Below are 15,138 nucleotides of genomic sequence, written 5' to 3'. Positions count from 1 at the left end.
ATCCTCTCTCCTCTGCTCATCTCATCCCAGCACCCCAGGCAGTCTCTTAATTAGCGTCCTTAATGAGGTGGTTTCTGATTCTGGCTGTAGATTCTCAACACAGAAACTCTGTTCCCGATTTGAAGGAGAGGGGTATGTAAGGTGTGAGGTGGAGTTGGTGGGTGGAGAGGCTGCACACACACCACCATGTAAAACTATTTATAAACACAGAACCTTTTTTTTTTCTTTTTTGTTTTTACTTTTGGTTGTTTTATAACAAAAAACGTCAGTGTAGTTTATTTGGATGTTTTGTGAGAGTAGTCCGTAATGGCTTTCAGACCACCAAACACAAGTTTGTATTTCTACCCATATTAGGACTTTGTGTTGACTTTTGTTTATTTTCATACCTGCATTTATGGCAAACTCAATCACTTACCCTAACCTCAACCGAAACTTAAACCACATCAAATCTCTACATGTAACCCGTAACTCTTAAAAAAGAGGGTCCTTTACATTAGAACCAGACTTTGGCCTCTGTAGATCTCAATGGTCTTCAGAAGGTCAGCAAATATACCACAGATAAATACGCAACTTAACCGAGCAAACACACTCACACCACCTTTCTTTAATTACAGCTGCAAGTTTAGTTTGAATTAAAATTGGATGGTCTGGACTTTGGGCCATTTCATAAATTTCACTTTAGTGCTGAAACGATTCCTCGAATGATTCGAGTACCTCAAATATCAAAATTCCTTGAGGAAAATTTACCTGCCTCGAAGCTTCATTAATTTATGTTTTATTATTTAGCGCACCCGATTCCGACCGGAACATTATTTGCGTTATTCGTACCTCTGACTTCCGCCTCTGATTTGTTGACAAAAGCTAAGTTTTAGTGGCATAACAACCAATTTTCAAGTTCGGCCCGTGGGGATTTTATTGATTAATGATGATGCCCGGGTTTTCATCGTTTTGGGGGGACCAATAGACATCCTTAAAATGAAAATAAGACTGATATTGATATCCGATAGTAACACTGGTGTTATGCCAGATTTACCACTATTATATTTCATCAATTTTATTTTATCTGATTAATCGTAAGAAAAATCGATAGAATACTTTACTTGTATTTCACTGCATGTATATTTTCAACAACTCTGACCAGCGTCCCTGTCCCGGCTGGATAAAGACTTCCCCCACCATGCTTCTGCCACCACTTTGTTTCTCAATGCAAATGCTGTTTTTATGGTCATGTGGAGTTTCTCTGCCACGCTCAGCATTTTCCATATTGACTGAAAGATGTTAAACTCCATCCTCTCTAACGTGTGCTGCAGGTGCTGTAGTCTTTGTGATGCCTTTGGTTTTCTACTGTAGTTACTTTTTTGTTGTTGAATATGTTGAAAACCTTGAAAAATATGCTCCCCCGTGTCTTTGTGAATACATCTAAATGAAATGCTTTGAAGTTTGTTTGTCACTTGACAAAATGGGGGGGGGGAAGTTTAATGGGTATGAATCCAAAGCAAGACAATGTAGCATGTTTTTTTCCCCTCCCATTGTTGTTAATGATTGTTTTTCATTAAAACTAAGCTGAGTGTGCTGCAGTAAAGATTCTTGTCCATAAATAAAAGCTATCAGGTTTTTCATTGATGATTATCCTAGCAAGTATAGCAAAGAGTTGTTCTTCTACGCCCCCTTCTGTCCCTCCCCTCAGAGTTTGTGGTCTGATGTGCAGCCACATTTTTTTGATCCCACATATTTCTATTGAGAAGCTTTTTGGAAGTGTTTTGGACTTGTTGGGACTTGGTAATGAAAGTGGTTGTCGATGTCACGAATTGAGTTATACGTGCTTGAAGTCTTTAAAATTTTTAATTAGACCAAAGATTCCTAACGTCCAACGTAACAATCAGCTTTTGCACAAAACGTTAAAAAATCCAGCTTTCTGTTGCCACCAGTTTTCTTTGTGTCTGTAAGGCGGTCCAGTTAGCACCATGGGTCAAACTTTATTCAGGCTGTAGGTTTGAGTAACCTATTTTTGATTCTTATCTCATTTACCTCAGCATTTCTCTTATTTTTACGTTTGTCACTGCTCTCCTTGGTGAATAGAACCCTATTGCTGATCCGTTTCCTGCTCCCCCCATGTAAGAGCAAAGTCCCTTGTGCAGATTTTACTTGGCAGTTTGACACAAAGTACTCTGTAACTCTGCATTATACTTATTTATTTATTAAATTTTTTTCAATTTTTTTTCTCCGAAGAGTTTTTGCGGCGCTAGTGGCTCGTATTTTTGTGGCAGTAGGCAGACAGGAAGGAGGGTGAGGGGAGGGGGAAGATATGCAGCAAGGGTTGCCGGGAGTCGAACCTGCGACGTCCGCGTCGAGGACTAAGGCCTCCAAACGTGGGTTGTACTAACCCCCTGCGCCACCACAGCACTCCCCAACTCTGCATTATACTTAAGAAATATATTGTAATGTGTAAATTAGCTTTTAAAACTAAATTGCTAACAGTTTGTGGTCTGGTGTTCTTTTCATTCATGTACATAAAAACAGGGAGTTCCTTTATGCTGAGATGAACCTGTGTGGAGCCGCCACAAAGTTATGACATCAAATGACTGTTTCAGAGATAAATGAATGTGATGAATGCAGGTTGAACTTGTTTTCCCCTCCTTAACTAGAGCTCTCTGTGCACCATTTGCAGACATGCCCATATTTGGTCAGTGTCCCGCACAGGACGACTTCTACCTGGTGATGTGCAGCCACTGCGGTCATGTGGTCAAGCCACAAGCCTTCCAAGCACACTACGGTAAGTGTCACTCAAAGGCTGATTGTCACGACGTTGTGATCCTGGGATCTCTGCTGGTAGATGTACAGCCTCTGAGTCACGGGGCTTGTTTTGTTCTTTCTGAGGATATTTAATGGATGTTTTTATGTTACAGTCGATGGCTGATGCTTTTTTGTGTAGTTACCAGGTAAAGCAGGGGTGTCAGATGCATTATCATTTCGGGCCGTATCAACATAAATGTCCTCAAAAGGTCAGTTGTGGTAGAATGCCTTGATAAAAAACCCATTTACAAACTGTTAACAGCTGCCTCTACATTGGATGGGTACTTGTTAAAGTTAAATAATATTGAGTACATTTGAAAATTATTTAGCAATATACAGATTTTTTATTTTTTTTTAAACGCTATGATTTGATTAATAAAATAATATTTTAGTGCACGCTGTTATCTTGAAGGTTAAAATATCTAATTTGTGTTGCAAAAAATGCTTTTAATCCGTTGCTTTGCCACAAAGTCAACAATCTGATGTTTTTCTTTTTTTGGATTTCTTTGTTTCTCTTCAAACTTTAGGAAAGCTCTTCAACTGTCAGTAAACGGTCTGAAGTACAACATGCACTGTTTCCTAGTTGCTGTTGCTGTGATAGTGACATCCAGCCATCCGTTGTTCTTTCATATTGATCTTATTCCGTTCCCATTTCTCATTCCTACCAGAAACATGAAATACTGGCAAATAAATGATTTAAGAGTAGCTGGGGTATCTTCTATTTCAACTACATTAGGCGAAGCCATGCTTTACACCTGTTTAAACCTAATTTAACAAAAACTCCCACGTCCAATGTCACTGTTTATGTCAATTGTACATATATAACACATTTAATTAGATAAGTTGACTAAAGTGCAAAAATATTTTAGACAAAAACAAAAAGCAAAATGAGTAAATTACACTAAAAGGACAAAAAAAAACACCCATTTACATGAACTATTCCTGGTCAATAAAAAGTTAAATAAGAGCTAGTTAATTTTAAGAGTCTCCACATGTGTACTGTAAATTATTTTTAAAAGAGGAAGGACCTCTTTTAAAAGGTCATAGGTCAACTTGTTTGGCCTCATAAGATGTCTGCTAGACACCTTATGAGGCCCCATGATAGACTTATTTTTAAAATCAATGCAAAAACATATCATTGGAGCTGTTCAAGGACCCACGTTCAGTCCCAATCAGAGGTGCCTTCCATTTTTTTAAAAATAAAAATCAATACTTGATAAAGTACCATTTTAATGCTATCATTTGTCAGTGGATTCTTCTCGTTGCCTTTTATCCTCTCTAAAGTGTGACACCTGTAACTCTTGTCAAGGTCAGCCACCAGGGGGAGCCAGAACAGCGCTGTGCTCCTGCAAGGAATTACCTCTACAATTATGCTAACAACGTTCACTTGACTCCTCCTACGTCGTTAAACATTATCACCAGTGTGGGATATTTTATTTCTGATCTGCTCACCGTGTAGATTGGCTGTCAAACCTGTCAGGGTGATTGTTAATTTGAGACATAGGGGGGTGAGAAAAACCTGGAGGTTAGTCCCCTGGCAGTAAATGAAATTAAAGCCTTGATGAAATTGTAGCTTTTCAGGAGCCGAGGATTCACCCTCTGCAGTGATTATAAGTAAATCCTCGTATTTGCAGCGTTGAATCTCAGGACTCATTAAAATTGCAGTATTCAATTTTTCTTTCTTTTTTCTTCTTCTCTTGGTTCACTTTTTGTATCAAATTAGTTGCAGATACGCTTCAGTTTTAATTAGTTTTTTTTTTGTTTCAACTATGCAACAAAAGTGTCAAATTAAAGTGCAGCTCTGCAGCTGTACGCGGCCGTACAGATTAGCAGGTCTCTTGCTGAGCTTTTACTCCATGCTCTTCCCTCTGATGTCATTACGGGAAGACCCCATGCGGAGTTATCACCGGGGCAGAAGCACTGATCTCGGTACCGTCCAGATCGTCTCAATATGATGTGAACGTGCTTCTTTGAGCCCATCTGTCTTCTGGAAGGGGTTTGAGCAGCAGGGGGAAGGGAGGAGGAGCGCTAACTACAGGACGGGACTCTGCAAGCGCCCGTTCACTTTTCTGCCCTTTTATGAATCTGTTGAACAGGTGCAGATCTGGTCTAATAGACGTCCACAAACCAATATGTTTTGGGGTTTTTTTTCTTTCTTTTTTCTTGGATGAATGCATTTGAAATGCTTTATTTACTGACAAGTGTATTCTGAATATATTTAGGATGTTTTAGGTGTTGCTGTGAGGTTATAACCAGTATGGAAGTGTGGCATTTGGTTTGTGTGAGTTTTTTAAATTTTTTTATTATTTATTAGTAATGTTTGACTGCATGGCACAGTATTAATAAACCCAAATTTTGTTTTTGGAAAACATTCCAAATTATCTAACCTTCTCTTCTCCACTTACTTAAATAAAAGTGTCACTAAGCTGCACACAGTGACTGCATTCGCTGATATTTATTGATGCTCTTGTGCAACAAACAGTGTGGAGAAAATAGCAAAAAAAAATAACATTCCGATCATACTGTCAGTTTTGGTTTTTTTGTTTTTTTATTTACCACCAGGGAAGTTTTATAGTTTGTGATAAACGATACAACAAATGTCATCTCCTCACTCCCTGTTTTGGATTCCTTTCTTGTCTTCTTTCTCCATGCGCTTTTCCTTGCTTGCAGTTTTTGCTTATTGCAGCTTCCATGCACTTATCATAGCAGAACTGTCTGATACGAATTCAGACTAAGCTTCAGTGTTGAAAACATTTTCTGTCTCTTGTGTTGGAGCAGGGGCTGCACAGTGGCGCAGTTGGTAGAGCTGTTGCCTTGCAGCAAGAAGGTCCTGGGTTCGATTCCCGGCCCGGGGTCTTTCTGCATGGAGTTTGCATGTTCTCCCTGTGCATGGTGGGTTCTCTCCAGGTTCTCCGGCTTCCTCCCACAGTCCAAAAACATAGAATGGGTGAATAGAAAATGGATGAATGGATGTGTTGGAGCAGAGGACATCAACAAGAACTATGTCAGAGTAAATGCTGAATTTGTCTTCAGACCCCTGATTTGCTTTATTTCTAAAATTAGCATCTGAGAGTGCCGTTATGAGACTCAACGTTTCTGCGGTCGCCTCCCGGGATTCTGGACCAGCTCTGACACACGACCATGTCTTTCATTCTGGAAACTCCTCAACTGATCAGAGTTCGTTTTGGATCTGATGTGTGATATTTCATTCTTCTATTTTTGTCCCTTTCTTTTTTCCCTCTCCGCAACAAACACTCGCCCTAACCTTTCCTTCTCCCTTGCAGCCTTTTATCAATCTGCACGGCAGCTGTTGAGTGATGCTCAGTCTGGAAATAAAGCTCTTGACCTATTGGCTGTTTCTATTTTAGGCTGTGGAGGCATGAATCACAAATGCTCCTTTTCTTGTTGTCAGGGGGAAACCTGTTCAATGCTTTAAAGAAGAATATTCACGTCTCTGTTGGCCTGTTCATGCCTCATTGTGATCTAGTCTGACTGTGTCTAAGAAAATTTCATAAGAGGCAGTAACTAGTCACATCTACTTGAGTAACCTTGTTGGAAAATAAAGTACTTTTAGGTGTATTTTTACTACTCTGTCCTTTTTTTACCTTTACTTGAGTAAATGTATTATGAAGTGTTGCTACTATTACTTGAGTAAAATTTCTTGAGTCTCTACACACTGAACGAAGAACAAACCATTTTAACCAAAGATTCACCAGACACAGACCTGCAGGTTTTTGGTTTTTTGGGTTGTTTTTTTTTTTTTTTTGTTTTGTTTTTTTTAAAAAAGGTTTTGTTGGCCTCTGTTTGAAAGCAGTCTGTCAGGGAACAGGGTAATGAGAGAGGGGGAAGACGTGAGGTAAATGTCACCAGGCTGGGAATCGAACCCGCGACCACCGCCACGAGGAATAAAGCCTCAATATGTGGGTCATGTTTTGCCCCTGCACACCCACAGTTTTTGTTAGTTCCTTAAGTTTTTTTTTTTTTTTTTGTGAGAAACTGATTTGGAAATTTTTTTCTTTTGCCCCATTTTATTATTATTACTTATATGAATTATTGGTATTTTCATCCATGAAATACCAGAAATTCCACTTAATTTTACATTTTGGTCCGCCTGATGATGTAGTTTTCAAATATTGCTGATAATTGGATCAGTTACACACTACTTGAGTAGACTTTTTAGCAAATACTTTTTGTACTCTTACTCCAGTAATTTCTTGGACAGTTACCTTTCACTTGAGTAAAAATATGCTGGAGCACTGTTCTTCTTGACTACAATCGTCGGGTCCTTTACCCACCTCGCGCAATTTCGAGCAATTTCATTGCTCGCACTGGTTTTGTTGATTTGAGTCTGTTTTGTGCCGCTATTGCAGAGAGAAGGCACAGTTCCACCAGCAAGCCAGTCTCCACGTCGCCCTTCCCGGTGTTGGGCAGAAACCGAAGTGCCGGCAGCGGACTGAGCTCGGGCTCTGTGGCCGGAGTTCCAAGCGGAGGGATCCCTGGCCGGACATCCACCGCCCTCTCCAGCGTGTCGTCGTCTTCGTTGTCATCCTCCTCCAATCCCAAATTTCCGAAATCAGCCAAAGACAAGCTGCAAACCATTCAGCGAAGACCCGCCCACTCCACGTGCAGGACGGGCCCATCGGACAAAATGTAAGTTTTAATCTTTCTAGTTGTTCCAACTTTTCTGGGAATTGTGAGTTCTTTGTTGCTCAACATGAACTTCTTGTATGTAGGTATCAAACTTCCTGTTGGTTTTGATCAATGATCAGGTTTGTCCAAACAGGCCCTTCCATGGTTCTGCATCTCTCGCTCACAGTTTTCTTCCTTCTGCATTGGTGATTCTCCGGGCGATTTGGCTTAAAAAAAAAAATCTCCGTTTTTGTTTTTTTTCCCGATTTTAATAAATGTTTCTGTCTTGCTTTCTTTTCTAAAAAAGACATTGCAAATGACAGAAGTTTTTCTCAAAGAGTGGCTTTTATTTCAGTCGTCTCTCCTGAGAGTTGTGCAACGGAGTACAAGTGTTTAATTATCTTGTTTAATTATTAGAATAAAGTCATAATATTAACAGAATAATGGTGGGATTTTACCAGAATAACATCGTAAAATTAAGAGGGAAAAAAATGGGTTTAATGAGAAAAAAGCTTCTAGATCTGACAGAACCAACTCAGTCATTGCTGATTATAATTAGATGCTGATGTGGTAACAGATGAAATATGTCCTTGCCTGCAAAACCGATTTCAGGATGCGAACATTTCTCATTTAAATCTTTTATTCGTTGCGGTCAAGTTCTCATCAAATTCCTAAACCTGCGACTTTATTCTCGTAATTAAAAATAATAATAAATGAATTGTTGACATGACTTTAAAGTCAAAATAAACAGAAGCTGGAAACCATGCTTGTCAAACAAGATGGCCGCCAGAAATCACTCCAAAATATGGGAACCCAAAGAGTGCACTGGTGGGGAAAAGAAGGAAAATCCAGATACTTCAAAAGATGTAACATGCAAACCCATAAAATCGGCTCTAGCTTTCTCCACAGGCATTTCATATCTGTAACCTTCTCTTCCAGCCCAGCTGTGAAGGTGGAGAAGATGCACCTGAAGGTGGAGTCGTCAGCGAAGCCGCTGCAGGCTCCCTCCGCCCCCGCCACTTCCTCCTCCTCCTCCTCCTCTACGCCCTCTTCTAACGCCACTGTGAGCACTGCCGCCATCACGACTCCCACGTCGTCGTCGTCGTCGTCCTCTTCATTGCCGTCATCATCATCATCAGCCCTTAAACCAGGCCTTAACTGTCCCCTCATACCAAAGCCTCCATTGCTGGTATCTGGTCCCATTCCCAACGGCAAGGGCCTCCCCGCAGACAAGAAGCAAGACAGCAGCACCAGTAGCAAACGCCACGTTAACAAGAAGGTCTCAGGTCAGTCGGAAGGGGAACAAAGACACCTTTTTTTTTTTATTATCCAGATTATTTTTATTTAATACCATCACGATTGCTGTCTTTTGTTGCTCTTTAATCATCTAACTCTTCTAGATATTCATGTTTCTTTCTTGCAGTCTTTTTCAATTTTCACATATTACATCAGCTCCCTAATGTGTTCATCTTAGAATGACCACCTCTAACGAGAAACAGATTTCATCTGATTAACGTTTCAAAGACAGACGCAGAGGATATGTTGGTAACGAACGAGCTAACGTGTTTTTGTTTTGTTTTGTTTTTTGCCCTGACTTTTTGTGCTTGTAGAGCGTGAGTTCAATCCTGATATTCACTGTGGCGTTATGGATGCTACGGGTCGGAAACCCTGCACAAGATCACTAACATGCAAGGTAACCACGCTGCTTTTACCTCAGCAAATGAGCAGATCCTGAACGGGGCATCTTCAACATTTGCTCACGGAAATTTGACTTCAAACTCCACAGTTTTTCTAAAAAAACATTCTGAGATTAATCTCAAAATTTAATTTAATTTATTTTTTTTGGCAGAAATTCTCATTTTTCTGTCTACGGTGAATCTTAGTAAAGTTTTCACCTTCAACGCAACTGAGGGTTTAATGTCTTTAGGCTCTTTCGAGAAACATTTCCGTCATTTCTGCTGGTTAAAACTAATTTACCATTATTGGTTTTATCGTAATCAGAATTACGATTTATCGCGATGACGACTAGTGCTGAAATGGTTAATCGGACTAATCGCGACGAATGCATTATTGAAATAATCGTCAGCTAACTTGGTAATCATTCAGTTGTTACTTGGAGGACAAAGACTCAAAAAAAGGCCAGTTGCTGAAGGAACAACACACTCAGAGCAGTAATTAAGCCAAAGATGTCCAAAAGTATTTACATTTACAATAAAAACTTTGTAAATATGTTCTACGCAGAACTCCTCAAGTGGCACAGTTTCACCTCGTTCAAATTCTGTAAAAAAGAAAAAAAAAAAAACTTCTATCAATCACCTATCAAATTATTCCTAATCAACAGCTGTGTTGATGATGAGTCGAGCAGAAAGCGCAGAGCTTTTCACATGTTGATGGTGGAAGCATTTTTAGCTGTGAATGCATCCTTCCCTACAAAAGATCACATGTAAACCAAAGGAATGCTGCCGTTGCATTTAAAGCAATAAAATATTTATTTTGTCGATTTAATTATTTGCATCTTTTAATATATTTCAAATATTGCAGAAAAGAGCCGCAGAATGTGCCAATGTGTAATCTGATTAATCATCAGAACAATCGATTAATCAATAACTAAAATAATCATTCGTTGCAGCCCCAGTTATGACATGCTGCATGTTGTTTGAGTAAAGTCTGGATAGTTTCTCTTACTGTTGCTTTCCATTAGTGGGACCATGAGAGCAGAAATAACTATTAATATATTTAAAGACTAGATTAAATACCATTATTTTTTACCTGAAGTGGCCTTAAAGGGCTCTGTATCTCTGAAATTTGTCAAAAGCTGTTTCTTAATACTGAATACAGAACTTAATACCAAGCAGTCTGCAGTGATGAACAGACACTGATTATGAGGAAATTTATCTTGGATGTAAGAACTGCTGAACAGCACCCAATATGGGAGCCTTAATTAATTTGAGTGTTCACAAAAAGTAACCTTATGACAGTAACTCTGAAAGTGAAACTAATGTCACATGTTTATGAACCACAGGGTGATATATTCTCTGGGCTTATAATTGTAACGAAAACCCAAAATTCTGTTGCGATGTGACAAAAGACTGGCTTAAAAACATTTTTTCAACAGAAATGTTTGTCGTCTTTGGCGTTGCTGAAGACGCCGGCTGTTCAGAGTGCTTCTTCTAAAGCATTTTAATGGAAGGTTGAGTGGAAGGAAAAACTGTGGTGAGGAAAAACGTTGCAGCCGTTTGCATTGCTATTTGTTTTAACGCCCCTGCAGACACATTCCTTAGGCCATCGGAGGGCCGTGCCTGGGCGAAGGAAGCGCTTCGACATTTTGCTGGCGGAACACAAGAACAGAACGAGAGAGCGGGACAGGGAACGAGAACTGCACCAAACCCATTCCCAGCAATCTGCCCCCCTCAGGGACCCACACCCCTCTCCCCAGCTCGCCCCTAGCCATGACACCCACCCGGTTTCTCATGGCAACGGACCAGCCCCTGATACCACAAAGCCTTTGTCACTCGGAAAGCCCAAATTTCACAGTCCTGGTCTTCCTCGGTAAGCACCGCGCAGCGTTCGTTCAAATACTTTTGGTGTTGTGCTTGCGTGGTTTCCTGAAACAGTTAGCATGTGTCTGTGAGCGTTTCTGTCTTATCTGCGTTAATCAGACTGAACAACAGTCACGCTGGAGGTTCCTCTGGGGATCCGTCAGTAGTCCACGAGTCCCTGCACCATCCCCAGCCTGCCCCAGACCTTTTATCCAGACCCTCAAGTGACGAGGGCGAGAACGAGGAGCGGGAAGATGGCACGGACAAACTGGACTTCCTCTATTCAGGTTACCACCCTCGACCGGCAGCTGTAAGTCCTGTTAGCACACTTTCTAGCACAAAGAATGGCTGTTTTTGTTTCTCACCTAAACCCCGTCTCTCTTCCCAGTACTGTACCTTTGGGAGTCGACTGATGGGGAGAGGCTTTTACTCCTTTGATAGGCGGTGGGACAGAGTGCGATGCGCCCTGACCACCATGATGGAAAAGCATGTTAACTCTCAGATGTGGAAGTGAGAATCTCTAGTTTTTGTTCCGTTTCAGCACCACATATTGAATGCAATAGTCTAGAAAAGTGTGTGATTTAGGGTTTTTTAAATTATTTTTCAGCTCCTGAAAAATTTTTTGATTTTTTAGATTTTTTTATTCCAAAGCCAAAAAAAACAAAACAACTAATAATTCTTAGCAAATGCAGTTATTGTCAGTGATTTATACGTTTCATTTGCTAAACCAGATATTGATTTTAACTCATTCGCTATCAGCATTTGCAGTGTTCAGTTACCAATTTAATACAAACTTTAAAAAATACATTAGTGTTCTGTTTCACTGCTTTTTTGCTCTCTCTACTACTTTAATTTCACTTTATCAAACCTTTGAATGTTGTTTAAAAAATGTGTGAAACTTTAAACAATCTACCTTAAAAGTAAGAAAATCCAAGACTAAGTTGTTTTTTTTATTGTACTGATTTAAAAGGAGTTAATTTGCTTTTTCTCACACTCCTAAACCAAAAGTGAGCATTTTGGGGTTTCATTATTTATGATACTTTCTACATAAATGACCAGAACGTTATGAGAAACAGAATAATATCTAGAACTTTTGAGTCTGCTAAAGTATAAACTCTCACAATGAAATATGTGTTAATGTCAATATATACAATTGAAGTATTTTATCTTCAATCTAGAAATAAAAACATCATCTTTATAAAGCTTTCCTCTTGTCCCCATTACAAACGTTAGCTTCATTGTGTTTTATTGAAATTTTAAAGTATGAACCCTTCCAGCCTTCACTTATTATGGGAAAGGTGCAAAAGGTTTTATTTTGTATTAAAAAAGAAAGTAATAATTCTTGTGTTTCTTGCTGTGTAGGAAAATCCCCCTGGCCTTGGAGAATTCCTCTCTCACACCCCTCCACAGGACAAGCACAAATTCCCACGGTAGCACTCCCTCGTCAGGCTTCCTGAGCCCCCCGGCGACGTTGCCCCAAAGCCCCTACAGCCAATCTGTCGAGAGCAGGTCATCGCTCTCCTACGGGACCACCTTAAACGCTCACAGCTCCCTCCAGGGCGGGCCTGAGCACCCGGCCTATGGCACCACGCAGGCCAGACAAGTGTCTTCGTTGCCACAGATGCCTTCAGCCCACTTGTCCTCATCCTCGTCTTCTTCAGCTGCTTCGCTAGCCTCCAGCCGGGCGCTGAAGTCGCGTTCATCCAGCAGCAGCAGCTGCAGCGCCGCTACCAAATCATCTTCCTCATCCTTCAAGCCCAAGGAGCTCTCCTCTGGCTCCTCTGCGCCTGCCGTATCGAACTCCACCAGCGGGGGCAGCGCTGGAGCGAACAACAGTAGCAGTACTAGCTTCAGCTCGGGAAAGAAGAGGAAGAACAGTTCTCTCCTTTCTTCATCCCATTGCTCTTCTGAATCCTCTTCTTCTTCTTACGCCAGTGCCCCTTCGTCCTCCTCCTCCTCTTCGTCGTTCAAGAAGAACTGTGCAAACGTGGGCAGCTCAGGGAGCACCTACCATCACGGCTCGTTGGGAGCTTCGTCGTCGCTGTCCTCCTCCCACAGCGGCGTTCACAGCGTGGGGCTGAACTGCGGCCCCAGCATGCGGACCAACTCGCTCAGCCTCAAGGCGGAGCCTTCGGCGGGCGGCTCGTCGGGGCCGCCGGCGCGGGGCCCGCCCTCGGGCAGCCCTGCCGAGTCCATAAAGCGAATGAGCGTGGTGATGAACAGCAGCGACTCGACGCTCTCTCTGGGGCCGTTCGTCCACCACCAGCCCGCTTCGTCGTCGGACCACCACGCCAACTTCAGCCACCACTCGGCAGACGGTCGCCTGGAGGCCAAGAAGCGGAAAAGCTCCTCCGCTTCCGGCGGCGTCAACAGCGGAGGCGGAGGTCTGGGTAGGGAAGGAGCAGCAGCAGGAGGAACCGGACCGGGCCGGCCCAAAATGACCAAGTCCCCCGCTCTTAACAACATCCATGGGAAGCACAGCCGGAGCCTTCCAGGGACGCCGGGTCTGCCCAACAACTCTCATCTACATCAGGTTAGTGTCCCAAACGTAAACGTGTCAGTGCTACTCGGCCTGCCACGATAAACGGAACTGGGCGATTAATTGTCCAAGAAATTATTGCGATAAACGATAATGTTGTTATGAGACCATTTTCAACCAAAGTAAAGATAATGGCGTAATAATGAAAGCACACACAGTCAAAGATCACTAAACTAATTTCTAATGAACTTTTAACACTGGAACTGGAGGATATATAAAAATACAACTGCATGAGTACCGTGTTTGGTTACTCTAGCCACATAAAGTTGCAAACGGTTCATCTACAAAGTGAGGGTAGGTATGAACATTATACGTTTTTTATTTGCGACATGTTTTTTTTTTGTCGTCTTCTTTGCAAATAAGCAGGACGGTCTTTGGTCTTTTAAAGAAAATCCCAATAAAATGTCCTTTGTAAAAATTTGTAGTCATAATGAGACAAAACGCGCTTTGCGTTGTAGCACGGCAAAAGTTCAAGTTGTGGCCAAAATAATGAGATAAGATTACATCTGAGCACATCTAGACCGCCACTAGAGGGATGACAGCCTGTGGTATAAACAATGAACCGTAAAGGTGTAAGAAATACTTGATGCTTAACCAAATCATCATTCAGTTGATCTGCTTTTTATCATTTCATTTTTATTCACTTCTTTGTGTGTCGCCTCCGCAGCCAAAAGCTCGTCCCTGACAGCGACTTCCTGCCTCTGCGATGGAAACAGGCGGACAGAGGAAAGTCCAGAGTGGTCTGCAATCTGTTCTGGACTGCACGAGGCCTTGTGAAATAAAATCCACATGACTCTCAGCTTCCCACAATCCTCAGGGTGGAGATGATCTGGACTACCCAGTGAAGTAGATGTGGTCCTTACTATTTCTCCCAAAGCCATGTGTGCGTCAGGTGTGTGTGTGTGTGTGTGTGTGTTTGAAAAGAGGTGGACAGAGATACTGAATGCAAAGTCGAACCCCCGGCCCTCTCTGCTCCTCTGCCCCGTTAATCCCAGAGGTCTTCCCAGCTGTGTTGGAGATAGAGGGAACACAACAAGCCGATCTATTTCCGTTCGAGTTCAAGAGCGAGTGTGTAAACGTGTGAGAGTTTGTTTTTTGTTGTTGTTGTTTTTTATATTGCTCCTCCGCCGCCCCAAGTGTTCAATTCTGCTGGAGTCCCCAGCTTTATTCCACCCCATCGCCTGATCTCAGAAGCCTTGCAAGGAGAGCCGGAGGAGACTGAAAAGTTTCTATTTGCAACACCTTAAATCACAACATAACTACTCTTTTAATGTCCGTTACAGTCCGTAACCGAGGGTTACACGCAGACACCCCCTAGCGGATAATCTGGTCAACTCTTCTAATCATCCAGAATAATTATGCAAGTCTTACCTTTTTTTTTTTCCTGATTTCTAATGAGCTTTGTTTTTTGTTTGTTTGGGGGTTTTTTTAACACTGGACTACGAAGGGTCTTTGTAGACTTGGTGAAGACGGTTGTGCTTTTAAATGTGAAAAAGGACACCTGATGTGCCCATTGGATCGGTTCTTTTGTCAGCCAGAAAAGCCTGACGTCTCAGTTTCCTGAATCTATACATTGTACAAAAAAACAAAACAAAACAAAACAAACACAAAAAATCTACAGCGACAGTAGATCCTACC

General features: G+C 41.6%; 1 protein-coding gene across 2 annotated transcripts in view; it reads left to right on the top strand.

Moving 5' to 3' along the window:
- Positions 1-14,310, top strand: part of LOC122834385 (ataxin-7) — a 30,210-nt gene extending 15,900 nt beyond the window's left edge. The window contains exons 5-14 of one of the 2 annotated variants that reach the window (XM_044122788.1): positions 2,669-2,773; positions 7,164-7,443; positions 8,362-8,485; positions 8,600-8,708; positions 9,033-9,115; positions 10,691-10,971; positions 11,082-11,271; positions 11,350-11,471; positions 12,324-13,494; positions 14,168-14,310. In XM_044122788.1, the coding sequence (XP_043978723.1) occupies positions 2,669-2,773; positions 7,164-7,443; positions 8,362-8,485; positions 8,600-8,708; positions 9,033-9,115; positions 10,691-10,971; positions 11,082-11,271; positions 11,350-11,471; positions 12,324-13,494; positions 14,168-14,185 (2,483 nt within the window). In that variant the 3' untranslated portion in view covers positions 14,186-14,310. Of the gene's footprint in view, positions 1-2,668; positions 2,774-7,163; positions 7,444-8,361; positions 8,709-9,032; positions 9,116-10,690; positions 10,972-11,081; positions 11,272-11,349; positions 11,472-12,323; positions 13,495-14,167 lie in introns of both variants that reach the window. The other variant, XM_044122787.1, reaches the window with a different exon arrangement.
- Positions 14,311-15,138: the final 828 nt, after the last annotated feature.

Source organism: Gambusia affinis, linkage group LG07 (genome assembly GCF_019740435.1).
Source record: "Gambusia affinis linkage group LG07, SWU_Gaff_1.0, whole genome shotgun sequence".
Classification (NCBI taxonomy): domain Eukaryota; kingdom Metazoa; phylum Chordata; class Actinopteri; order Cyprinodontiformes; family Poeciliidae; genus Gambusia; species Gambusia affinis.
This window is presented reverse-complemented; position numbering and strand designations above follow the sequence as displayed.